Below are 27961 nucleotides of genomic sequence, written 5' to 3' on the forward strand. Positions count from 1 at the left end.
CCAACACAGAATTAAACCTGCCAGCGTCTCTGTACAGAGGATGGGACTGATCATCCCTCTTAATTCACCCCAAAAGGACCAAAAATTTACGTTTCAGCCAAATTTGTTCAGAATGTAGGTTTCAGAATTACATTAGGTTACTGCACAATGAAAACATACTGCACACTGAAAAATGACTGCACACTGAAAACATACTGCATAATGAAAACATACTGCATAATGAAAAATGACTGCACACTGAAAAATGACTGCATACTGAAAAATGACTGCATACTGAAAAATGACTGCACACTGAAAAATGACTGCACACTGAAAAATGACTGCATACTGAAAACTGACTGCACACTGAAAAATGACTGCACACTGAAAAATGACTGCACACTGAAAACATACTGCACAATGAAAACATACTGCACAATGAAAACATACTGCACAATGAAAAATGACTGCATAATGAAAAATGACTGCATAATGAAAACATACTGCACACTGAAAAATGACTGCATACTGAAAAATGACTGCATAATGAAAAATGACTGCATAATGAAAAATGACTGCATAATGAAAACATACTGCACACTGAAAAATGACTGCATAATGAAAACATACTGCACACTGAAAACTGACTGCACACTGAAAACTGACTGCACACTGAAAACTGACTGCACACTGAAAACTGACTGCACACTGAAAACATACTGCATAATGAAAACATACTGCATAATGAAAAATGACTGCACACTGAAAAATGACTGCACACTGAAAAATGACTGCATACTGAAAACTGACTGCACACTGAAAACTGACTGCACACTGAAAACTGACTGCATAATAAAACATACTGCACACTGAAAACATACTGCATAATGAAAACATACTGCATAATGAAAACATACTGCATAATGAAAACATACTGCATAATGAAAACATACTGCATAATGAAAAATGACTGCACACTGAAAAATGACTGCACACTGAAAAATGACTGCACACTGAAAACTGACTGCACACTGAAAACTGACTGCACACTGAAAAATGACTGCACACTGAAAACTGACTGCATAATAAAACATACTGCACACTGAAAACTGACTGCACACTGAAAACTGACTGCACACTGAAAACTGACTGCACACTGAAAACTGACTGCATAATAAAACATACTGCACACTGAAAAATGACTGCACACTGAAAACTGACTGCACACTGAAAACTGACTGCACACTGAAAACTGACTGCACACTGAAAACTGACTGCACACTGAAAAATGACTGCACACTGAAAACTGACTGCACACTGAAAACTGACTGCATAATAAAACATACTGCACACTGAAAAATGACTGCACACTGAAAAATTACTGCATAATGAAAAGTTACTGAACAATGATTACCTGTAATTCAGTCCCCTTCTGCAAACCACTCAGTCCTGCCGAGGAAGGTCTCTCTGCTGGTGCTGCTGACCGGAGAAGGGGGGGCCATCACAGAAAGCCTGCTCTGTGATGGCTCTTGTCAGAGTCACAGCAGCTCTGGTCCTGACAGAGGAGAAGCAGGCTCTCTACAACACGGCAAGTGCAGGGAACAGAGCCGAGCAGAGCACACTCCCGCCCACCTCAATACAGCACAGCCACGCTTTCATCTCTGCCTGCATCTTCTTGTCAAATGTGGCGGGCTGCAGGAGGAGGGCGGGTAACAGCAATACTGATTGGCTGGTGGGTGAAGCAAATATTAGAAGCGCAGATCTGATTATTTCGGCAGCTAGCCGCTGATTGGTGGGTGCAGTGTGGATTGGATTAGCGTGCGCACGTCACCCCCCCCCCCCCCCGTCGCTTATTCTTTGTCACTCCCACTCAGGTACGTCACCGCTAGCCAATAGATAGAACTATGGGGGATGTAGTTTGCAGTGCGGTGTGGACAATTAGATTTTTCACTGTATGCTTTCATTTCATGGCGTGCCCACCGAAACAGCTTGCCGTGCCGGGAGCGGCACGCGTGCCACGCGTTCGCCATCACTGGGTTATACTAACAAGGTTTGGAGACATTTTCTTTACAGCTTGCCTTGCAAGAATAAATCACATAATAGGCACAGCATATATAGAAAATGCAACCACCTAGATAACGCTGGTTAAACAGCACCCTGGAAGTGATCTTCCCACACTAAAGAATTCTGGGACTTGTAGTGCATTGGACTCCACTTCCTGATACCCAAAGAGACAAAAACACCACAATTCATCAAACACAAAGGTAAATTACATTGCTACAGTCAATATCAACATGTATCTGGTAAAATTCACCGAATTATCCTTCTTATACGTGATATAAATCTGTTTTACCAAACCTGTCTTTACTACAGGAGCCATTTTTCTGTGGCTCTTTTACCTTATAATGAATGGAAAGCGGCTTCAAGAAAATGGCGCCCACAAGAGGTTATACTAACAAGGTTTGGAGACATTTTCTTTACAGCTTGCCTTGCAAGAATAAATCACATAATAGGCACAGCATATATAGAAAATGCAACCACCTCCATAACGCTGGTTATACAGCACCCTGGAAGTGATCTTCCCACACTAAATAATTCTGGGACTTGTAGTGCATTGGACTCCACTACCTGTTTCGTCACATATGGCGACCCGTCACATTTGGTTACGGAAGTGACGTTACGTCGCCGCCATCTTGCTATACCCCGCACCCCTCCATAGTAATGATAGAGTGAGAAGGGAGCAAGCGGACATCTTCTTAAACCCACCGGAGTTTTAGATGTCACAGTTATTTTCAACACAAAACGGAGCTTATATGCTTAAATACAGCATTTTCAAATCCGACGGACTGTTTACATGTTAAATGTGAAAATCAGAGGTGTTCTGTCACATTAGCAACCATGTAAGGTCAGCAGGTTTGCTGTTGCTTTTACAATTTAACATCTAAACAGTCCGTTGGATTTTCAAATACTGTATTGAAACATATAAGCTCCGTTTCCTGTTAAAAATAATTGTGGAATGCAAAACTCCGGTGGGTGTAAGAAGATGCCCGCTTACCCGCTTCTAGGTGTATTATTACCGTGCAGGGTGTAGCAAGATGGCGGCGACGAAACGTCACTTCCGTAACCAAATATGACGGGTCGCCATATGTGACGAAACACCTGACACACAAAGAGACAAAACATTACAATTCACCAAAGACACAGATTACATATAACATGACTACAGTCAATAACAAACGGCGTCTGCTAAAATTCAGCGAATTATCCTTCTTATACATGAATAAAATCTGATTTACTAAAGTTGTCTTTACTACAGGAGCCATTTTTTTCTGTGGCTCTTACCTTAATATGAATGGAATATTGGCTTCAAGAAAATGGCGCCAACACGAGGCGATAATATCAAGGTTTGGAGACATTTTCCCCTCACAGCTTCTTAGATGATATCGCCCCTTCTTCGTGTTTAGAATTACCTTACAAAATATCAAAATAGTTGTGTTGGGACCTGCAGACTATCATTTAGATGACATATAGCCGAGCAAATGTGATTTTTTTTGTTATATAAAACACATAATTAAAGTTAAATGGACTCATTTAGGTGATATAAAGCTGAGTAAAATGTGAACATATGATTTTTAACACATATATGAAGTAAAAGTGTCGTCGAGGTTGCATGCATTGCTATTTGTTGCTACTTTAGTGTAAACTAAGTTCTCTTTAATTCATAAATTGCTTTGGTGTAAGCGGAAAAGCATCGGGTGGTCTACGCCAAAATGGCGCCGTAACTCCTTCAGCGGAACAAGGGGCGTTTTCCTTTTCTTTTTTCGCCTCTTTGTGAACTTTTAGCTAGGCTGTGCATACATTGCTATTTGTTGCTACTTTAGTGTAAAATATGTTCTCTTTAATTCTTAAATTGCTTTGTGTAAGCGGAAAAGCATCGGGTGGTCTACGCCAAAATGGCGCCGTAACTCCTTCAGCGGAACAAGGGGCGTTTTCCTTTTCTTCTTGCGCCTCTTTGTGAGCTTTTTAGCTAGGCTGTGGTCTTCAGGAAAATGGCGGAATAAGGAACCCAATGGGGAAAGCCTAAAACAGCGCCGCTGCTAGTGTTGGGATCATTTGGCCTCTAGTGTGCGCGGCTGTCAACCAGAGAGAGGCTTGGAGCGCAGACAGGAAGTTTATAACAAACTAATATCCGGTGTTTAAGTTATGTCAAAGCTGGAGCTGTCCCACTGTTGGCTTCAATGTCTTCGTCTTCTTCTAGCTGAGGCGGGGGAACCTTGTATGTAGGTGAGTTGTGGAGCCCCCCCCAGCGGCTGTGTGGAGGGGCTGAGCCTGTGTGGAGGGGCTGAGCTGGGCTCATGGCTGCCAGGAATATTAAATGTCCATTGTGTCAGAGGGAGCCCCTTCCATAGAAGATTATCACATGGGGGGAGGGGATGATATAATATTCCTTCATGTAGATCTGATGTTCTGGGCTCTGATTGCTGCGTTTTGTATGCCTAGTTTGGGGATCGGTTTACCTTTGTCCCCGATTATATAGGGGCCTATGTGTGATATCTGGGTCGCACTCCTTCGCCCTCCATAGGTCGTCTTTTCAGTTATCTATGTGATACTGAAACGCGTTGCCTTTAGGGCTCTTGCCCATGGACACCTTAAAACGCCATGTTTTTTTTTTTTTTTTTTACGTAATGTAATTACAGCACATTGTTTATTATGGGTCTGTACACGCTGCACATGAACCTACGCTTTGTATAGATCAGAAAAAAAGAAAAATTCTGCGTTGCTGGACAGTATATTAAACGCGTGTAAAAACTAGAAGAATGTTTGTGCGCATATACTATATGGGCCATCCTCATATTTCTATGCAGGAAATTTCTGACATGAATCTGATGTTCATACATCAATACCATGTGCACTTACCCTTAAGGGATTGTTCACACCATCTGCAGACAGACATGGTGGGGGCACGGACGGCGGGGAGACATGGTGGGGGCACGGACGGTGGAGAGAGATAATGGGGGCAGGGACAGCAGACAGACATGGTGGGGGCACGGACGGCGGGGAGACATGGTGGGGGCATACACAGTGGATAGACGTGGTGGGGGCACGGACGGCGGAGAGACGTGGTGGGGGCACGGACTGCGGGGAGACGTGGTGGGGGCACGGACTGCGGGGAGACGTGGTGGGGGCACGGACGGCGGGGAGACGTGGTGGGGGCACGGACGGCGGGGAGACGTGGTGGGGGCACGGACTGCGGGGAGACGTGGTGGGGGCACGGACGGCGGGGAGACGTGGTGGGGGCACGGACGGCGGGGAGACGTGGTGGGGGCACGGACTGCGGGGAGACGTGGTGGGGGCACGGACTGCGGGGAGACGTGGTGGGGGCACGGACTGCGGGGAGACGTGGTGGGGGCACGGACTGCGGGGAGACGTGGTGGGGGCACGGACGGCGGGGAGACGTGGTGGGGGCACGGACGGCGGGGAGACGTGGTGGGGGCACGGACGGCGGGGAGACGTGGTGGGGGCACGGACTGCGGGGAGACGTGGTGGGGGCACGGACTGCGGGGAGACGTGGTGGGGGCACGGACTGCGGGGAGACGTGGTGGGGGCACGGACTGCGGGGAGACGTGGTGGGGGCACGGACTGCGGGGAGACGTGGTGGGGGCACGGACTGCGGGGAGACGTGGTGGGGGCACGGACTGCGGGGAGACGTGGTGGGGGCACGGACTGCGGGGAGACGTGGTGGGGGCACGGACTGCGGGGAGACGTGGTGGGGGCAAGGACTGCGGGGAGACGTGGTGGAGGCACGGACTGCGGAGAGACGTGGTGGGGGCACGGACTGCGGAGAGACTTGGTGGGGGCACGGACGGCGGGGAGAGATGATGGGGGCAGGGACGGCAGACAGACATAGTGAGGGCACGGACAGTGGATAGACATGGTGGGGGCGTGGACGGCGGAGAGACGCGGTGGGGGCGCGGACGGCGGAGAGACGCGGTGGGGGCGCGGACGGCGGAGAGACGCGGTGGGGGCGCGGACGGCGGAGAGACGCGGTGGGGGCGCGGACGGCGGAGAGACGCGGTGGCGCGGACGGCGGAGAGACGCGGTGGGGGCGCGGACGGCGGAGAGACGCGGTGGGGGCGCGGACGGCGGAGAGACGCGGTGGGGGCGCGGACGGCGGAGAGACGCGGTGGGGGCGCGGACGGCGGAGAGACGCGGTGGGGGCGCGGACGGCGGAGAGAGATAATGGGGTCACGGGCAGCAGGCAGACATGGCGGGGGCACGGACGGCGGAGAGAAAACCCCTCCTAAGGAAAAGCCAATCTCGCCCTTAAAGACCCAAACTATCGCAGACCTGTAACAAGCCTTAACACCATCTCCAGGATCATGGAGAAAGCAGCAGTAATACAACAGCTACAACCCCATTTAGACACAAACTCCTGGACCCACTACAATCGGGTTCCCGCCCAGGCCACGGGACTGAAACTGCACTTCTCAAAATCTGGGATGATGCCCTCGAAGCAGCAGATGACGGAGATTCATGTCTCCTGGTGCTGCTGGACCTCAGCGCCACTTTCGACACAGTTGACCACAAAACTCGTCTCACAGAAGTAGCCGGAGTCGCACTCAGACCTACCCTTGTTCGTATGGTTCCTGGAGAGCTGATCTCAGACAGTGAAACTAGGAGCCTTCACTTCGGAAAGCACGTAAAATTACATGCGGAGTCCCTCAAGGATCACCCCTGTCGCCCCGTGCTCTTCAACATCTACCTCCGCTCACTCCTCAAAATCATCAGCAATCAGGACCTGCGCTACCACTCCTACGCTGATGACTCAACTTTACCTTCTCATCACCAACAAAAAAGACCAATACCACGCACTAGAAAATTGCCTCACATTGATCGACGATTGGATGACGGAGAACTCCCTCAAACTCAATGGATCCAAAACCGAACTTCTAATTCTCCACGCAAACCGAAAAGAAAAACTCTAGAGCAGTGATGGCGAACCTTGGCACCCCAGATGTTTAGGAACTACATTTCCCATGATGCTCATGCACTCTGCAGTGTAGTGGAGCATCATGGGAAATGTAGTTCCTAAACATCTGGGGTGCCAAGGTTCACCATCACTGCTCTAGAACATCAAGCACACCACCCGCCATCCTTGGACAAACCATCACCCCAAGCGCCAAAGTCAAAAATGACTCAGATGTGACTGGACGCACAAATATAGGATCAGTAGTCAGCGGATCTCGCTACTTTCTCCGCCTGCTGCGTAGACTCATCCCCTTCATCCTGGAAAGGGACGCAGTAGTAGTTGGAACAATCATCAATTTCCGACTCAACTACGCAAACGCCCTCTACCAAATTTCACGTCTACAAGTCGTCCAGAACACAGAAGCCAGACTGGTAACTGGGGAAAAAAACCCTGGGAATCAATTGCCCTGTCCCAGGGCTCGACAAATCCCGGGCGCTAGGTCGCCATGGCAACTAGAAATAGGGTCCTTGCGACTTGGCTTGGAAGGGGGGCAAATTATCTTTTATTTTTTGTGAGCTGGCACTATCTGGTGGTAAGCCGTTGGTATTACAAGTTATGTAATAAGCTGGCGCCATCTGGTGGTGGCCGTTGGTATTCCAAGTTAAGCATTACAAGTTAAACAGCAATTCTAATGTCATTTTTCACTATTTTCACTGCCATCTTCTTCCCTCTAATTAGAACCCCCAAACATTATATATATTTTTTATCCTAACACCCTAGAGAATAAAATGGCGATCGTTGCAATACTTTCTGTCACGCCGTATTTGCGCAGCGGTCTTACAAGCGCACTTTTTTGGGAAAAAATTACACTTTTTTTAATTAAAAAATAAGACAAGAGTAAAGTTATCCCCATTTTTTTTTATATTATGAAAGATAATGTTACGCCGAGTAAATTGATACCCAACATGTCACGCTTCAAAATTGCGTCCGCTCGTGGAATGCCAACAAACTTTTACCCTTATCTCCATAGGCGACGTTTAAAAAAATCTACAGGTTGCATGTTTTGAGTTACAGAGGAGGTCCAGGGCTAGAATTATTGCTCTCGCTCTACCAATCGCGGCGATACCTCACATGTGTGGGTTAGGATGAAGGAAAAAAGCTGGGACAGCCGCACTCCAAAAAAACTCCTCCTTTAATTAAAAATCACAAAATACATGCCACAGCAAAAAACAGCACAACAAAAGAAAAGCTGACGTTTCGCACTATACCTTAGTGCTTCTTCATAGTGCGAAACGTCAGCTTTTCTTTTGTTGTGCTGTTTTTTGCTGTGGCATGTATTTTGTGATTTTTAATTAAAGGAGGAGTTTTTTTGGAGTGCGGCTGTCCCAGCTTTTTTCCTTCATCCTAACCTGCATTTTGATTGCACTGCCTGCACCCTTGGCTCGGACCACAGGAATCAGATTACCTGGTTCTCTTTGAGCGGTTACCCACTCTCTCACCTCACATGTGTGGTTTGAACACCGTTTACATATGCGGGCGCTGCTCACGTACGTGTTCGCTTCTGCGCGCAAGCTCGTCGGGACGGGGTGCGTTTTCTGGCTCCTAACTTTTTTAGCTGGCTCCTAGATTCCAAGCAAATTTGTCAAACCCTGCCCCGTCCTTGAGGACCCTCCATTGGCTAGCCGTGAAGGATCGGGTTACATTCAAGACCCACTTCCTCACTCACAATAGCACATATGGAAACGCTCCGCAATACCTATGCGAGAAAATAAAACACTACACCCCCTAGTCGCGCCCTTCGGTCAACTAACCTAAATCTCCTCCACGTCCCGCAGACCTGATACAAATCAAAAGGAAAACGAAAATTTGCAGTCCAAGGACCACGGCTACGAAACGCTCTACCCACGGACATCCGCATGCAAGAAAACCATCGGGCCTTCAGGAGAAAACTTAAGACCCACCTCTTCTGAAGACACAGGACGACATTGGATGCAAAAAAAACCTTGAGGGGATTTGGTTCGCATTTGTAGCGTTATATATACAAGATACTCACTCAAAGAGATAATGGGGGCACAGATGGGGGTCAGGCATGGCGGGGGGGCACGGACGACGGACTGTGATGAGGGGGACAGGATAGCAGACAGAAAACTAAGTAAACTGCATTGGATACGGGAAAGGGACATCATCCTTGCCCAGATGAGGTTTGCAGAAGTAGGAGCGGGTACCGTCATCCTCGCCCAGGCTGGGGGGAGGGTGTGAACCAAGGGGAACTTCACTTTTTGAGTAACGTTTCACTTTAAATTTTAGCAAAGCAAATAAATTATAGATGATTGAGGGTGGTGGGTGGAATTGCGGATGGATAGAATAAATGAAAAATAAAATAAATACTGAGGTAAATATACATGGCTCATTGAGTGATAAAACACAGCAATGGTAAGAAAGTATACACCTTTTTATTTTTTTAAGGGGTGAAATGGATGAAGTTTTCACCTTTTTGTATACTTAGTAAATAATCTAATAGTAGTTGCTGGAGCAATAATGAAAGATGGGAGTGCATGTAGACCCAAACAATGAACTTGTTTTCTGCCTTTTGGTTATAGCTGTTCAATAAATGGAAATACCTGTTGATCCTGTCAGAAATCCGCCTCACCCGCCTTTTTCCTCTTCTTCCCTCGCCGCCTCACCCGCCTTTTTCCTCTTCTTCCCTCGCCGCCTCACCCGCCTTTTTCCTCTTCTTCCCTCGCCGCCTCACCCGCCTTTTTCCTCTTCTTCCCTCGCCGCCTCACCCGCCTTTTTCCTCTTCTTCCCTCGCCGCCTCACCTGCCTTTTTCCTCTTCTTCCCTCGCCGCCTCACCCGCCTTTTTCCTCTTCTTCCCTCGCCGCCTCACCCGCCTTTTTCCTCTTCTTCCCTCGCCGCCTCACCTGCCTTTTTCCTCTTCTTCCCTCGCCGCCTCACCCGCCTTTTTCCTCTTCTTCCCTCGCCGCCTCACCCGCCTTTTTCCTCTTCTTCCCTCGCCGACTCACCCGCCTTTTTCCTCTTCTTCCCTCACCTGCCTTTTTCCTCTTCTTCCCTCACCTGCCTTTTTCCTCTTCTTCCCTCGCCGCCTCACCCGCCTTTTTCCTCTTCTTCCCTCGCCTCCTCACCCGCCTTTTTTCCTCTTCTTCCCTCGCCGCCTTTTTCTTCTTCTTCCATCGCCGCCTCACCTGCCTTTTTCCTCTTCTTCCCTCGCCGCCTCACCCGCCTTTTTTCCTCTTCTTCCCTCGCCGCCTCACCCGCCTTTTTTCCTCTTCTTCCCTCGCCGCCTCACCCGCCTTTTTTTCCTCTTCTTCCCTCGCCGCCTCACCCGCCTTTTTTCCTCTTCTTCCCTCGCCGCCTCACCCGCCTTTTTTCCTCTTCTTCCCTCGCCGCCTCACCCGCCTTTTTTCCTCTTCTTCCCTCGCCGCCTCACCCGCCTTTTTTCCTCTTCTTCCCTCGCCGCCTCACCCGCCTTTTTTCCTCTTCTTCCCTCGCCGCCTCACCCGTCTTTTTTCCTCTTCTTCCCTCGCCGCCTCACCCGCCTTTTTTCCCCTTCTTCCCTCGCCGCCTCACCCGCCTTTTTTCCTCTTCTTCCCTCGCCGCCTCACCCGCCTTTTCCTCTTCTTCCCTCACCCGCCTTTTTCCTCTTCTTCCCTCACCCGCCTTTTTCCTCTTCTTCCCTCGCCGCCTCACCCGCCTTTTTTCCTCTTCTTCCCTCGCCGCCTCACCCACCTTTTTTCCTCTTCTTCCCTCGCCGCCTCACCTGCCTTTTTTCCTCTTCCTCTTTTTTCCTCTTCTTCCCTCGCCGCCTTTTTCCTCTTCTTCCCTCGCCGCCTCACCCGCCTTTTTTCCTCTTCTTCCCTCGCCGCCTTTTTCCTCTTCTTCCCTCGCCGCCTTTTTTCCTCTTCTTCCCTCGCCGCCTCACCCGCCTTTTTTCCCCTTCTTCCCTCGCCGCCTCACCCGCCTTTTTTCCCCTTCTTCCCTCGCCGCCTCACCCGCCTTTTTCCTCTTCTTCCCTCGCCGCCTCACTTGCCTTTTTCCTCTTCTTCCCTCGCCGCCTCACCCGCCTTTATTTTAATATATATATATATATATATATATATATATATATATATATATATATTACACAAAATCTCTATCATAATATTTTAATTATTTTTCAGTAAATCGTGTTTGCCCAATTCTAGCTTGTTCAGTAGTCTTTCTGTCTTTAACCGCATTGGTTGTCTCGTAGAAATCTTCTTGAACTTCCTTCAAGCTGACCCTGCTTTGAGGATTCCCTGAGGATGGACAAGAACAGAGATCATGTGGCTAAGAAGATATTAACGCTCACTCTAAAGATCATCCATCTGTTGACTGGAGAGGTGAGGAGGATTCTGGGAGGTCACATGAAATCACTCTTATCTCTATTAATAAAATGCAGACCTGACCTGAGAGTTGAGGAGGATTCAGTGAGGTCACATGACATCACTCTTCTCTTCATCCCCGGGGGAATTTTACCTCTTTCCCGACCAGGGCACTTTTTGCAATTCGGCACGGCGTCGCTTTAACTGACAATTACCGCCGTATCTTACATGGCTTTAAGTCGAATCCAGGAAGATTTTGCGCCGTAAGTTAAGGCGGCGTAGTGTATTTCTGGCGGCGGAATTCAAATCGTCGATTAGGGGGCGTGATTCATTTAAATGAAGCGCATCCCCGCGCCGATTGAACTGCGCATGCTCCGTTTCGAAATTTCCCACCGTGCTTTGCGCGAAATGATGTCGCAACGATGTAATTTTTTGAACATAGACGTGACTTACGTCAATCCCTATTCACGAACGACTTGCGCAAAAAAGAAAAAAAATTATAATTTCGACGCGGGAACGACGGCCATACTTAACATGGCAAGTCTATTTATGCGCCGCAAAATAGCAGCTTTACCTGGAAAAAGCCGACTAGAGACGACGGCCGCGCGTACGTTCGTGGATCGTCGGAAAAAGCTCATTTGCATACCCGACGCAGAAAACGACGCAAACTCCACCCAGCGGACGCCGAAGTATTGCATCTACGATCCGAAGGCGTACGAAGCCGTACGCCTGTCGGATCGAACCGAGATGCCATCGTATCTTGGTTTGAGGATTCAAACTAAAGATACGACGTTGGAAATTTGAAAGTACTCTCACTGTGGATCTGCCCCATAGCTTCTACAAAATATGGGGATAGTTTTATGGCACTTTTATAATTTTTTTTTTTTTCGTGACTGTGATATTATGGCGGACACATCGGACACTATTTTGGGGCCATTGTCATTTACACCGCGATCAGTGCTATAAATAGGCACTGATTACTGTTTAAATGACACTGGCAGGGAATGGGTTAAGTGTGTCCTAGGGAGGGATTCTAACTGTGGGGGGCTGGGCTACAAGTGATACGACAGTGATCACTGCTCCCGATGACAGGGTACAGTAGATCACTGTCCTGTCACTAGGCAGGACAGGGAAAAGCCTTGTTTACATAGGCATCTCCCTGTTCTGCAGCTCTGTGACACGATCGTGGGACACCGGCGGATATCGGATCCCCCCCCAGGCACGGTCATAGAGCACACGGCGGGAAATTCAAAGCAACGTGCAGGTGCGTTGCTTTGTGCAGCTGTGCCATTCTGCCGACGTGTATCGTCGTTAGACGGTCGCCAAGTGGTTAAGAAAACACACAGCTGACCGGAGAGGTGAGGAGGATTCTGGGAGGTCACATGACATCACTCTTATCTCTATTAACCACTTCCCGACCGCCGCATGTACATATACGTCGGCAGAATGGCACGTACAGGCACATTGGCGTACCTGTACGTCCCTGCCTAGACGTGGGTCCCGATCGGGACCCCCCCCGCTACATGCGGCGGTCGGGTTCCCTCGGGGAGCGATCCAGGACGACGGCGCGGCTATTTGTTTATAGCCGCCCGTCGCGATCGCTCCCCGGAGCTGAAGAACGGGGAGAGCCGTATGTAAACAGGGCTTCCCCGTGCTTCACTGTGGCGCTGCATCGATTGAGTGATCCCTTTTATAGGGAGACTCGATCGATGACGTCAGACCTACAGCCACACCCCCCTACAGTTGTAAACGCACACTAGGTGAACCCTAACTCCTACAGCGCCCCCTGTGGTTAACTCCCAAACTGCAACTGTCATTTTCACAATAAAGAATGCAATTTAAATGCATTTTTTGCTGTGAAAATGACAATGGTCCCAAAAATGTGTCAAAATTGTCCAAAGTGTCCGCCATAATGTCGCAGTCACGAAAAAAATCACTGATCGCCGCCATTAGTAGTAAAAAAAAAAAAAATTAATAAAAATGCAATAAAACTATCCCCTATTTTGTAAACGCTATAAATTTTGTACAAACCAACCGATAAACGCTTATTGCGATTTTTTTTTTTTTACCAAAAATAGGTAGAAGAATACGTATCGGCCTAAACTGAGGAAATTTTTTTTTTTTATATATGTTTTTGGGGGATATTTATTATAGCAAAAAGTAAAAAATATTGCATTTTTTTAAAAATTGTCGCTCTATTTTTGTTTATAGCGCAAAAAATAAAAACCGCAGAGGTGATCAAATACCACCAAAAGAAAGCTCTATTTGTGGGGAAAAAAGGATGCCAATTTTGTTTGGGAGCCACGTCGCACGACCGCGCAATTGTCTGTTAAAGCGACGCAGTGCCGAATTGTAAAAACCCCTTGGGTCATGTAGCAGCATATTGGTCCGGTCCTTAAGTGGTTAATAAAACACAGACCTGAGCGGATAGGTGAGGAGGATTCTTATATGAACTGTCACTGACCAGCAGTTGTCTTCGCAGGCAAGGAACTAATAAGAGCACATATAAACAAGAAGGGACAACCAGGCTGGAACCAATCTAGCCAATACTAGTAACAAATAGTCCTTGGTGTCATTTAGTTGTGTATACAGGATTAGGATTTAAGCTATCACCTCATGGTATTTCTGCAGTTGTGTATTGTTTGAAGGCAATATGGTATTCGATGATACTCCTGTTTTTAATAGACCAGGGGTTGACAAATTTGCTTGGAATCTAGGAGCCAGCTAAAAAAGTTAGGAGCCAGAAAACGCGCCCCGTCCCGACGAGCTTGCGCGCAGAAGCGAACACATACGTGAGCAGTGCCCGCATATGTGAACGGTGTTCAAACCACACATGTGAGGTATCGCCGCGATTGGTAGAGCGAGAGCAATAATTCTAGCCCTAGACCTCCTCTGTAACTCAAAACATGCAACCTGTAGATTTTTTTTAAACGTCGCCTATGAAGATTTTAAAGGGTAAAAGTTTGTCGGCATTCCACGAGCGGACGCAATTTTGAAGCGTGACATGTTGGGTATGAATTTACTCGGCGTAACATTATCTTTCATAATATTAAAAAAAATGGGGATAACTTTACTGTTGTCTTATTTTTTAATTAAAAATGTTTTAATTTTTTCCCCAAAAAGTGCGCTTGTAAGACCGCTGCGCAAATACGGCGTGACAGAAAGTATTGCAACGATCGCCATTTTATTCTCTAGGGTGTTAGGATAAAAAATATATAATAATGTTTGGGGGGTTCTAATTAGAGGGAAGAAGGTGGCAGTGAAAATAGTGAAAAATGACATTAGAATTGCTGTTTAACTTGTAATGCTTAACTTGTAATACCAACGGCCACCACCAGATGGCGCCAGCACACATCTGGTGGTAATAACTTGTAATACCAACGGCTCACCACCAGATGGCCCACCTTCCAAGCCAAGTCGCCAGGACACTATTTCTAGTCGCTCTGGCGACCGGGATTTGTCGAGCCCTGTATTTAATAGACCATATCCATGTACAGCGCAACACTGATCTATTTCTTTTTATTTAGGACTATGGGCCTATTAACAAACAATGCATTTGCAACGCACCCCATAACAAAAGCCAGAGCCCCATCACGGAGCCCCCACTTTCCTCCCTGATCCCTGAGGGTAGCAATGACCAGAAAATACTGGAAGTCACCAACAAGATCATCAAACTGCTGACGGGAGAGGTGAGCAGTGGTGGAAATTCTGGGACGTTATCCAGGAGGGAAGGGATCTGATTCCTCCTCTATTGTATTGTAACTGTACTGTCTGCCCTCATGTTGTAAAGCGCTGTGCAAATTGTTGCCGCTATATAGACCCCGTATAATAATTCTAATAATAATGTGTCTGGTTGGTGACGGTATCATTGTGTGTTGTCAGGTTCCTATAAGGTGTGAGGATGTCACTATCCATTTCTCAGTGGAGGAGTGGGAGTATATAGAAGGACACAAGGATCTCTTTGAGGACATCACGGAGGACGATTGGCAGACCCTCACACCTCTGGGTAAGAGTTTTGATTTCTCACTTTTTTCAAATACTCAAACATTACCTCTTCACATGGGATGATGCAGAACTTGTCTCCGTTACCAAATGATGATCTTATTTTAAATATAAAAAAAAAATGTTTTCGTACCACTACTTCCAAGTTCCCTCATGTGACGTAAAGCTTAGATCACAAATTATACAGCTACCAGTTGTGGATGGTATGTTGCCAAAAACCCAGCACTGCAATCACAGAAAGCTTGTAACGCCACTCAAAGCTGGAAGCTTGGGTGTCTCCCCTCCAGTACTCGGAGTAAGGGAGCAAGTGTCTGACTTCACCAATCCAGAAGTATCAACATGCCGCCAATGGGATGCCACTCAACTGACCCAGTGCTTACAAAGCTGTATGGCCTCGCCCTCTGACCAAACCCTCGGTTGGCAGGACGAAACATGTCGGGGAGTGTAGTCGGAGCAGTGCTGGCTGAGGCCATACACCTTTGTAAGCACTGGGTCAGTTGAGCAGCATCCTATTTTCCAGCTATGACCACACACTTGCTGGTTCATAACATTAACTTGACCCTTAGGATGATCCAATCTTATAATCCTTCCATCATGGTAACCCTAAAACTTAGGGGCAGATTCACAGAAGAAATACGCCGTGATACTCCGGCGTATTTTAAAATTTGCCGCGTTGTATCTTTAGTTTGAATCCTCAAACCAAGATACGACGGCTTTTGGCTAGGATCCGACAGGCGTACGGCTTCGTACGCCTTCGGATCCTAGGTGTAATACTTCGGCACCCGCTGGGTGGAGTTCGCGTCGTTTTCCGCTTATTAGCTGTTTACGGCGATCCACAAAGGTACGCGCGTTCGTCGCATTCTCTTACGTCGTCGCTAGTCGGCTTTTTCCGGCGTAAAGTTAAAGCTGCTATTTAGGTGGTGTAAAATTAGACCAGCCATGTTAATGTATGGGCGTCGTTCCCGCGTCGAATTTTAAATAAATGTTTTTTTGCGTAAGACGTCCGGGAATACGAAAGGACGTAACGCACGTCGCCATTCAAAAAACACGCCGGGCGCCATAATTTCACGCAAAGCACGGCGGGAAATTTCCAAACGGAGCATGCGCAGAACGTTCGGTGCGGGAACGCGCCTAATTTAAATGATACACGCCCCATTTGAATTAGGCGGGCTTGCGCCGGACGGATTTACGCTACGCCGCCGCAAGTTTACAGGCAAGTGCTTTGTGAATCAAGCACTTGCGCTTAAAACTTGCAGCGGTGTAACGTAAATGAGATGTGTTACGCCGCCGCAGATCTACGTGAATCTGCCCCTTAGTGCCTAGCCAACCTCAACCCTCCAGCTATTTTGAAACTACAAGTCCCATGAGACATTGCAAGAACCTGACAGACGCAGGTATGACTTCTAGAGGCAGAAGAATTAAGGGATTTGTAGTTTCACCACATCTGGAGGGCCAAAGTTGCCTATCCCTGGCCTAGCCCAACCATAAAATTCACCCTTAGACCCCTTTCACACTGAGGACGTATTGCAGGGACTATAGCGTTAAAAATAGCGCCTGCAATCTGCCCTAAGACCCCTTTCACACTGAGCCGCCCATAGCGTCAGCGGTAAAACGCTGCTATTTTTACCGCCGACGCTATGGGCGGATTTGTGGCGAATTTTGAGCGCTAGCGGGGAGCATTTAACCCCTTCTAGCGACCGAGAAAGGGTTAAACCCACCCGCAATGCGCTGTCGCATTAATTTCAATGGGCAGGCAGCAGCGGTGGAGGAGCGGTATACACACTGCTTCCTCACCGCTCCAAAGATGCGGCTATTATTACTTTTTTTTTTAACGTCCTGCTAGCGCAACGCTCCAGTGTGAAAGCCCGAGAGACAATGGAGCAGCTTTTTAAGGGCGGATTGCAGGTGCTATTTTTTTAATGCTAAAGCGTCTGTAATACGCAGTGTGAAAGGTGTCTAAAAGTGCTGCTCTATTGTCTCCAGTGTGAAAGCCCGAGGGACGATAAAAAAAGTCCTGCTAGCCGCATCTTTGGAGTGGAGAAGGAGTGGTGTGTTTACCGCTCCTCCATCGCTGCTGCTCATTGAAATCAATGGGACAGTGCAGCTATACCGCCCGCAATGTGCTGCTTCAGCAGCGAATTTCTGGCGGTTTTAACACTTTCTTGGCCGCTAGCGGGGGGTTAAACAGCCCCAAAGCATGATGCTGCCACCACCATGCTTCACAGTAGGTATGGTGTTCTTTTAGTGATGTGATGTTTGGTGCAAAAACACATCTTTTGGAATTATGGCCAAATAGTTCAACCTTGGTTTCATCAAACCATAACCCATTTTCCCAAATGCTTTTGGGAGACTTCAGATGTGTTTTTGCAACATTTAGCTGCTCTAGGATGTTTTTCTTTATAAGAAAAGGCTTCCGTCTTGCCACTCTACCCCATATTCCAGACATATGAAGAATACGGGAGATTGTTGTCACATGTACCACACAGCCAGTACTTGCTGCAGCTCCTTTAATGTTGCTGTAGGCCTCTTAGCAGCCTCCCTGATCAGTTTTCTTCTCGTCTTTTCATCAATTTTGGAGGGACGTCCAGTTCTTGGTAATGTCACTGTTGTGCCATATTTTTTCCACTTGATGAGGACTGTCTTTGTATATCTAATGCCTTGGAAATTATTTTTGTGCCCTTCTCCTGACTGATACCTTTTAACAATGAGATCCCTCTGATGCTTTGGAAGCTCTGCAGACCATGGCTTTTGTTGAAGGATGCGACTAAGAAAATGTCAGGAAAGACCTACTAGAACAGCTTAAATTTATTTGGGGGTTAATGGGAGGCACTTTAAATTGGGCATGCACCGATGCCACTTTTTTAACACGAGTACCGATACTTTACCTCGGGTACTCGCCGATGCCTATTATGTACCTGTTGTTATGGAGTTGGGTGGTGGCAGGGTGGGAGTAGAGGGTAAATGAGGGCAAGGTAGTTGAGGGTGGGGTGAAATAGGGATTGTGGGGTGGGAGAGTTGGGATGGGAAATGCTGTGATTGCTGGGCGGGGAAAGAGGATGGGGATAGGAGGGTTATTGGGAGACATGGGGGCAGAGGTGACAGCTGGTAGAGGGAAGGAGGAGGCAACAAGCAGAAGTGACAGCCAGAGACGGCAGGCATGGCTCTGGAGACAGCCAGAGACGGCAGGCATGGCTCTGGAGACAGCCAGAGACGGCAGGCATGGCTCTGGAGACAGCCAGAGACGGCAGGCATTGTACAAGAAGACGCAAAAGAAAAGCGCCTCCGAGTGCAAGTATTTAATGAGTATGTATGTACAGCAACATGTAATTCGACACTTGCATGAATGTAAAGGGATAACAAGCTCCTGGGTCAGTCCACAGCGTCTCTGGGTGTCCTTTCCTGTCCTGTGTGATCGTAATCTCCTGCTGGGGTGACCACGCTCTCTGGCAGGATGGGAGAGCGCCTGCAGCACCTCCTCCATCCAGCCAGGGAGAGCCCGGAGTCAGAGCTGGAGGAGGGAGGGTATGCAGCGAGAAGACGAGGCATGTGGGCTGTTAGGACGGACGTGCGACCTGCGATGCTACTGGGAGGCGGAGGCGGGGATGGAACTGTCTGGAGGGGAGGAGGAGGCGATCCGCTTCCTAGCGATGTTGTTTCCGGTATCGGAGCATTTTCGCGAGTACCGATACTCGCGAAAATGGCTAGTATCGGTGCAACCCTACTTTAAATGATGGCAGGTGGGCAGTGACTCCTATTTAACATGAGTTTTGAATGTGATTGCTTAATTCTGAACACGGCTCCATCCCCAGTTATAAAAGGACGTGCACACTTATGCAACCACATTATTTTAGTTTTTCATTTTTACTTGACCCTCATGATGCGGTTGGCAAGCTGTTAACATTTTTTGCAATCCATTTATAGAGGGGGGCCAATGGCTTTACAGTATATACATTTCTCGTCTGTTGGTAGGAAAGTTACAACTTTTTGTTTTTCCTGCAGGAGAATCAATCGCCTGCAGTACACCAGAAAGAAGTCCCAGTCCTGTTTATGCACAAAATAGTTTAGAGAACATTGTCGCTGTATCTCGACAACCTGAAGAGGAAAATAACAGTATTACCCGAGATGCTAAAGACAAAGATGACCAGGGGTCTATAAATGAAGATTATGGTGTATTGAAGGATTGTAGGCAGAAAACAGGTGATCCCCCAAAAGGTTTAAAACAGGATGTTGGCCATATCTCTAAAGATTCTAGACAGGAAGTTGCCAACCTCCCAAACGAAGACAAACAGGAAGTTGACCAAATCGAAAATGACTGTAGACAGGAAATTGACCTAATCCGAAAAATTTGTAGGCAAGAAGTCGAGACGATCTTGAAGGACTGTAAACGGGAAATCGAACGTATCCAAACGGATTTTAGACCGGAAATGAACTGCATCTCTAGACATTGTAAACAGGAAGCTGGCCACCTTTTAAAGGACGACAGGCAGGAAGTGGACTGCATCCCTAAAGATTGTAAACAGGAAGTTGTCAGCATCTCCAAGGATTGCAGACATGAAACTGAACATAACTCGGGGGATTGTAAATCGGAAGTTGACACCATCCTAAAGGACTGTAAACGGGAAGTTGACTGTAGTCCAAAGGACAGTAGACGGGGGGTTAACTCCACGCCAAAGGACTTCAAACGGGATGCTGAGCGTAACTTGAAGGATTGCAGATGGAACACTGGCCATGTCCGGAAAGACTGGGAGCAAGAAGATGAAGAGGTCCAGCAGTATTATGAGGTAGAATCATCAAGGAGATTGATTATTGGAAGATTGGATTTCCATATGTTTGTTTTTGCCTTTTTATTTTTTTTATTTATTTTTTTCATGTAGGAAGAACAACTGAAAGAAGTGAAAATTGAGATCTTATCAGATGATGAGTGGGATGATGAAGAGTGGGTTGACACATATAAAGAAGGAGAAAGCCCTATATATATTAACACAGGTGAAAAAAATGATTGTTTATTACCTGAATGCCCACAATACAAATTCTAGGCATGGTTCCTCGTGCTAAGAGAATGTGGGCCAGATTCTCGTACCCGCGCGTAACTTTGTGCGGGCGTAACGTATCTGATTTACGCTACGCCTCCGCAACTTACACGGGCAAGTGCTGTATTCTCAAAGCACTTGCTCCGTAAGTTGCGGCGGCGTAGCGTAAATCGGCCGGCGTAAGCCCGCCTAACTCAAATTTGGATCAGGGGGGCGTGTTTTATGCTAAACTACTGTGACCCGACGTGATTGACGTTTTTTTTTCGGAACGACGCATGCGCCGTCTGTGGAATTTCCCAGTGTGCATTGCTCCAAAGTACGCCGCAAGGACGTCATTGGTTTAGACGTGAACGTAAATGACGTCCAGCCCCATTCACGGACCACTTACGCAAACGACGTAACTTTTTCAAATTTCGACGCGGGAACGACGGCCATACTTAACATTGTTACGCCACCATATAGCAGGGGCAACTTTACGCCGGGAAAAGCCTAACGTAAACGTCGTAACTTTACTGCGTCGGCTGCGCGTACGTTCGGGAATTCGCGTATCTAGCTAATTTGCATACTCAACGCGGAATTTGACGGAAGCGCCACCTAGCGGGCAAAAAAAAAAAATGCAGTTTAGATCCGACGGCGTAAGAGACTTACGCCTGTCGGATCTAATGGATTTCTATGCGTAACTGATTCTAAGAATCAGGCGCATAGATAAGACGGGGCAACTCAGAGATACGACGGCGTATCTGGAGAATGTGTGTGTGCGTACGCCGTCGTATCTCTTTTGAGAATGTGTGTGTGTGTGTGTGGTGTGTTTTTTTTTTTTTCATATATATATATATATATATATATATATATATATATATATATATATATATATATATATATATATATATATATATATATATATATATATATATATATATATATACAACCTGTAATCAAGGAGCACCTGCCCACACCACCCTGATCCCTCTCTGAGACGGTGGACAGGGGATCTTCTCCCTGCACCCGCTGTCACAGTTTAAAATGTGCTTCTGTGAATGAATACCGAGGCAGACTGCTTGTAGTTCTCAATGAACTGCAAGGAAATTGGTGAATGTTCTTGTAGCTCATTGATCTTCCTGCTCTCCAGTAACTGTCTTATTTTATTTACTAGTAATTGCGAGGATCAGTGTGGGTGTGGTGGGTTTTTTTTTTTTTTTTGTTTTTTTGGATTGCGGCGGACAAATCTGACACTTTTTTTGGAACCAGTGATCAGTGCTAAAAATATGCAGTCACTGTACTAATGACACTGGCAGGGAAGGGGTTAACATCAGAGGCTATCAAAGGGTTGAATGTGTTCCCTGGGAGTGCTTTATTACTGTGTGGGGGATGGTTTATCTGTAGGAAGACAGAGATCCATGTTCCTGCTTGGCAGAAACGCAAGATCTCTGTCTTCCTTACTAGCAGAACGGTGATCTGCCTTGTTTACATAGGCAGACCGCCATTTACATTGGGTGTGTCGGATTGCACTGATTGGCTCCCGCTGTGTCCAATCACAAGGGGTGTGGGTCACTGGAGGCACCTGTGCCCCAGACCCGAAGGGGGAAAACAGGTACGTGATTTTGCGCTTAAGGGCTTCCCTGCCGCAGTATATGTACATGGGGCGATCCTTAAGCGGCTAATCTACAAATACAGACAGGTTTCTTCACAGTAAGAGCTGTGGAATAGACTCCCTCCAGAGGTGGTTCTGGCAAGCTCAGTAGATTGCTTTAAGAAAGGCCTGGATTATTTCCTGAATTTACATAATATAACCAAATGCTAACATTTATAGTTAAAGATGATCCAGGGAATATCCGATTGCCTCTCGGGGGGGATCAGGAAGGATCAAGTTTTTGGGGTTTTTAAGCCTTCCGCTGGATCAACTGTGGGTTTTCCCCCCATTATTGATTGAACTGGGTGGACTTTTTTTTTTTTTTTTTCAATCAGACTAACTGTGTGTGTGTGTGTGTGTGTGTGTGTGTGTACCAGGCTTTAGTCACATGCTTGTATTCCTCCCACAGATGAATCCAGTGATGGAAATACACCAGAGAAAGGTCCCCCAAATCTCTATCTTGATTGCAGAGAAGATGAATATGAATCATCCCAGGATTATCAGGTACAATGACTAAAGTAGATCAAAGTGAAAAGTTTGCCTCTATTCCCATTCTGATTGCAACTCAAAGTGTTGGATTTTTTTCCTCACTTTTAGCCATGCTTACAATAGTTGGTTAGCAGGCTTTTTGTCAGCGTTGTCTTTGCTTTGGAGGTATTGCAGGTATATGAGATCCCAGGATGCATTGGGAAAACCAACACGCGAACCAGAAAGACATCATCACCAGTCACTTCCGGTGTGTGTGTATATGTGTGTATGTATATATATATATATAATATATATTCTGGAAGTGTCTGGTGCAGATGTCACATCTGGTGTGTAGCAGCAGGAAGGTGAGTGGGGGGTTCGGACTGGAGCGGAGCAATTAGCAGAGGGCACACGTGGTGTGCAACATGAGAGAGAGAGATCAGCAGAGCTGGTGGACCAGAGGAGGAGAAACTAGCAATTTCGCACACGGTGTTAAAGCGGAGGTTCACCCGTATATATGACTATTTCCCCCTAGATGGATGCTCGTTTTGTCTAGGGGAATCAGCTGGATGTTTTAAAATATGAGCAATACTTACGGTTTACGAGATGCATCTTCTCCGTCGCTTCCGGGTATGGGCTGCAGGACTGGGCGTTCCTATTTTGATTGACAGTCTTCCGAGAGGCTTCCAACGGTCGCATCCATCGCGTCACGATTTTCCGAAAGAAGCCGAACGTCGGTGCGCAGTATAGAGCCGCACCGACGTTCGGCTCCTTTCGGCTACGAGTGACGCGATGGATGCGACCGTCGGAAAGCCTCTCGGAAGACTGTCAATCAAGAAGGAACGCCCGCTCCCGAAGACCCATACCCAGAAGCGACGGAGAAGATGCATCTCGAAAACGGGTAAGTACGGATCATATTTTAAAACAAATAGCCGATTCCCCTAGACAAAACGAGCAGGAATCTAAGGGGAGAAGATAAAAAAAAACGAATTGGGTGAACTCCCGCTTTAAGTGTGGGAGCAATATATAGCAGGAGGTGAGCGGGGACCAGAGAGAGAGAGAGGAGCATCAGTAAACCAGAGGATCAGCAGAGCTGGGGGCCACTGAGGGGCGATCAGCAAAGTTGGGGGTTATTAGTAAGTGAGGCATCAGCAGAGCTGGAGGTACTACTGAGCAGGGGATTCTGACCGTGCGTGCTACAAAGCTGGGGATCTGCTGAACAAGGGTAACCATAAGCTGGGGATCTGCTGAACAAGGGTAACCATAAGCTGGGGATTTGCTGAACAAGGGTAACCATAAGCTGGGGATTTGCTGAACAAGGGTAACCATAAGCTGGGGATCTGCTGAACGAGGGTAACAATAAGCTGGGGATCTGCTGAACAGGGGTACCAACGAGCTGGGGGTCTACTGAGTTGGGGTACCACTAAGCCAAGGTTCTACTGAGCCCCTTTAAAACAAATCGTAAATCAACACACACTGGCATTTGCCAGGCCTAATTTAAAGCTTAAAAAAGAGCATCAAAAGCACATAAAAAAAAATCATGTTCAAGCGGTAGGCGCTTTAATGTGCGTTTAAAGTCGAAGCAAGTGTAAATGAGCCCTGATGGAGTTACCTGGTAAATTCGTATGCTATTTCTTGTCCTCGTCGTTTCCTCTATTGATTCTCGCCTCTATTTGCGGGTTTCCGAGTGCGTTCACTAAAGCAACGTCACGACATCAAAGGAACTACATTTCCCTTGAGGCTTAGCGGCATCGCGCATTGCCGCTTTTTCGCCATGTCACCTAACGAGAACGAGCATAGTTCTCGTTTCTATTTCAGGCTTGCATGTTCACATGGCACAGGGGGTGGAGCTACAGCGTCGTAGACACGCCCACGTTTCCCCTGCCTCCATGCCTGTGAACTAACAGAGCGTCTCCATGCAGGGATGTAGTCCCAGGGGAAGGGGCAAGCACACTAACTAACCCACAGCCAGAATGGCTTGGATGATGGGGGCAAGCTTCATGAGGGGGAACAGGAAGTGAGTTATTCAGACAAAGAAAAATAACATTTAGAAGGGAAAGGTATGTGAACTAACCATGCACTAGCTTAAACCCTTTCACGCCGACGGAACGCATATATGCGTCCTCGGCTTTCGGGGGTTATACCGGGATGATGCCTGCGGCCGCAGGCATCATCCCGGTACCGTTGTTTAGAGCCGGCGATCGGCTATCCAAACATAACAACCGATGCGGCTAAAAGCCGCTCGGTTGTTATGCCGGAGGAGCGGGAGGGGACATCTTCCCCTCCCGCCGCCTTTCGCCGCTCTGACCGGGCCTCCCGTCCCAACGGGAGACCCGATCCGCCGCCTTCTGTGTCCAGGCGGAGACTGACACTAAGCCGTAAACGGCTTTGATTCAGTCTCCGCATTGAAAACACTGAAGCAACGTCATGACGTCACTTCCGGGTTTCTCGGCTGCCAATGGCGCCGGATTTAAAAAAGTACACAGTATTCAGAATCGCCGTTTTTGGCGATCTGAATACTTTGAAGTGCAAAGGAGGGCTCAGGGGTCTTTTAGACCCCCGATCCCTCCATAAAGAGTACCGGTCACCACCTATTACTGTCACAAGGGATGTTTACATTCCTTGTGACAGCAATAAAAGTGATCCCCGCGAGCTTGCGCAACAAAGAAAACGCATACGGAAGTCGCGCCCGCATATGAAAACAGTGTTCAAATCACACATGTGAGGTATCACCGCGATCGTCAGAGCGAGAGCAATAATTCTATCACTAGACCTCCTCTGTAACTCTAACCTGGTAACCGTAAAAAAAGTTTAAAGCGTCGCCTATGGAGATTTTTAGGTACCGTAGTTTGTCGCAATTCCACGAGCGTGTGCAATTATAAAGCGTGACATGCTTGGTATCTATTTACTCGGTGTAACATCATCTTTCACATTATGCAAAAAAAATTGGGCTAATTTTACTTTTTTCATTTTTTTAAAATTCATGAAAGTAAATTTTTCCCAAAAAGTTGTGTTTTTAAAACACCGCCACACAAATACCGTGTGACATAAAATATTGCAAAAATCGCCATTTTATTCTAGATTCTCTGCTAAAAAAATATATATATAATGTTTGGGGGTTCTAAGTAATTTTCTAGCCAAAAATATGGATTTTAAAGCGGATGTGCCATGGGAAAAAAATATTAAAAGCCAGCAGCTACAAATACTGCAGCTGCTGACTTTTAATATTAGGACACTTACCTGTCCTGGAGTCCAGCGCCGATCGCAGCAGAGGACGAGCGATCGCTCGTCTCTCTGCTGCTCCCCTGCCATCCACGCTGAGGGAACCGCTGCGGCTTCACTGCCCGATTCCCTACGGCGCATGCGCGAGTCGCGCCGCGCCCGCCGATTGGCTCCCGATGTGTGCTGGGAGCCAAGTGTTCCCAGCACACAACGGGGGGGGGGGGGCGACGGGATGTGACGGAATGCCCGTCTTTTGCCCATGAATGCCGGGCCGGAAGTGGGTGCAAATACCTGTCTTTAGACAGGTATCTGCACCCCCCTCCCCCTGAAAGGTGTCAAATGTGACACCGGAGGGTTCCGATCAGCGGGACTCCACTTTGGGGTGGAGAACCGCTTTAACTCGGAAACACCAAATGTCATAAATAGGCTTAGGCATGAAAGGGTTAAAGGAAGCTATTTAGAAAATAAACAAACCTTTACAACCCCTTTTATGCTTTACATACACTATCATCTGAATGGGTTGGGTCTTTTAACTGGACTGTTTTTGTGAAACCTCATCATCTTTACACACCATGTTTTTTTTTACCCCCTCTCTTAGCGCCTTGTTCGGCCTCAGGAAAAAGCAAGCTCCTCGCTAAGCAAAAACAATACTCAGATTTTACCAAAAAGTCAGCCCGATAATGGCGCAACTTCCAGTACAACACTAAACAACATCAACATGGTGAAAAGATGCTCCATGGGGCAGAGGACTTTCCCTCCCGGTCAGATGGAATTGATGACTCACTTTGGAATTCCACCTGCTCCGGAACATGCCCAAATGCTGCAGCAACACCAACAGCAGCAGCAGCAAAAAAATATCAACACTGCCCGAAAAACTACCTCAGACATTCAGACACTCCAGAATTTTTTGAGTGAAATGAACGAAAATCGTAAAGTCGAAGACATACCTCATACTGAGCTTGACACACTGCTTTCGAAGTTCCTTCTTGTGGTGAAAAGGAAGGACGGCAACGAGTACGAGCCACACACCCTCCGCTGCATGGTGGGAAGCATCGATCGGTACCTAAAAGAACACAACTATATGCATACAATTGTATACGGGAACAGCAAGGACTTCCCGTTGACCAAGCAGTCACTCAATGCCAAAATAAAATTTTTGAAAAAGATAGCGGAGAGCAATCCGCCGATCAGACAGGAGGCTTTGACGGACGACGACATTGAAAACCTCTTCAAGAGTGGTACGCTGTCGATGGACAACCCAACAAGCTTGCTAAACTTGGTGTTTTTCAACAACGGAATTCATTTTGCCCTACGAACAAAAGAACAGTACAACCTTATGTGGGGCGACATTAAGATGAAAATGGACCCCAGAGGGAACCAGTATTTGGAGTACACTGATCGCCAGATGGAGATGGTGGAAAACCGCAAAAATGTTAGACAAGTTAAGCCAAGGATGTACGCAACCCCACATGCCCCAGACCGAGATCCGGTGACGGCATACCTAAAATACAGGAGCTTTAGGCCCGGTGCCATGATGGCACCAGACGCCCCTTTTTATTTAGCCCCCAACGTCAACTACAACCCTGCCTTCTCAGAATGGTTCCGCTCTACAAAAATAGGAATCCAGAAAATTCGAGCGATGATGACGACCATGAAAATTCGGGCATCTCTTCCAGAATCAAAAAAGAAAGTAGGGTATATTACAAAAAAGAGATTGGTAGAAAGACTTCCACAACACCTCTTGACAGCCCCTTCAATGGCGCAAACTATGCCGAACAACGTACGCAGCAGTGTCAATCATTCGATTGCCACCGAGGTAGCGCAGCATAAAATGCCAGCCATGATTAATAACATCCCGACATCAATGGCGAGCCAGTCGCAAGCTAGCAGTTTTCACCCGCGACCTTCGACAAGCAGATATGGGGAGCCACCTGTCCATAAAAGAAGCTTCACGGACCCTGACTTAATTCAGCATCACAATGCGGTTATGCAGCGTAATTCGTCTCTCTATCTCAATAGCTACGCTCAATTCATACCGGATGAACCAGCAAAGAAGCGCAAAACGGTCCCTTACGACTAAGTCGGAGTAGCGTGACGGTGTGCTTCAACTGCCTTCTCAAGCGACTTTTTGAAAAAGTTGCACCCTGGACTTCCGTTTAAGTTCTCTATTTTTTATCATATTCATGTTTTATGATTTTCTTAACTTTCACCTCCAAGCTCTATTTATTCAACTTTTTAAGTCCTATAGTATCTTATTTAAATGAAGCTGATTGTTTCTACAAAAAAATAGGGTTGTGG

General features: G+C 47.3%; 1 protein-coding gene across 1 annotated transcript; it reads left to right on the forward strand.

Annotated features, from left to right (window-relative positions):
• The first annotated feature begins 4124 nt into the window (after positions 1-4124).
• LOC120909848 lies at positions 4125-27950 on the forward strand. The gene is made up of 8 exons (XM_040321581.1): positions 4125-4263; positions 11200-11329; positions 14839-15000; positions 15194-15317; positions 19313-20094; positions 20188-20299; positions 22383-22477; positions 26262-27950. The coding sequence occupies exons 2-8, from the start codon at positions 11252-11254 to the stop codon at positions 27741-27743; spliced, it is 2835 nt and encodes a 944-aa protein (XP_040177515.1). The 5' UTR covers positions 4125-4263; positions 11200-11251; the 3' UTR covers positions 27744-27950.
• The last annotated feature ends 11 nt before the right edge of the window (positions 27951-27961 follow it).

This window comes from Rana temporaria, chromosome 8 (assembly GCF_905171775.1).
Source record: "Rana temporaria chromosome 8, aRanTem1.1, whole genome shotgun sequence".
NCBI lineage: Eukaryota > Metazoa > Chordata > Amphibia > Anura > Ranidae > Rana > Rana temporaria.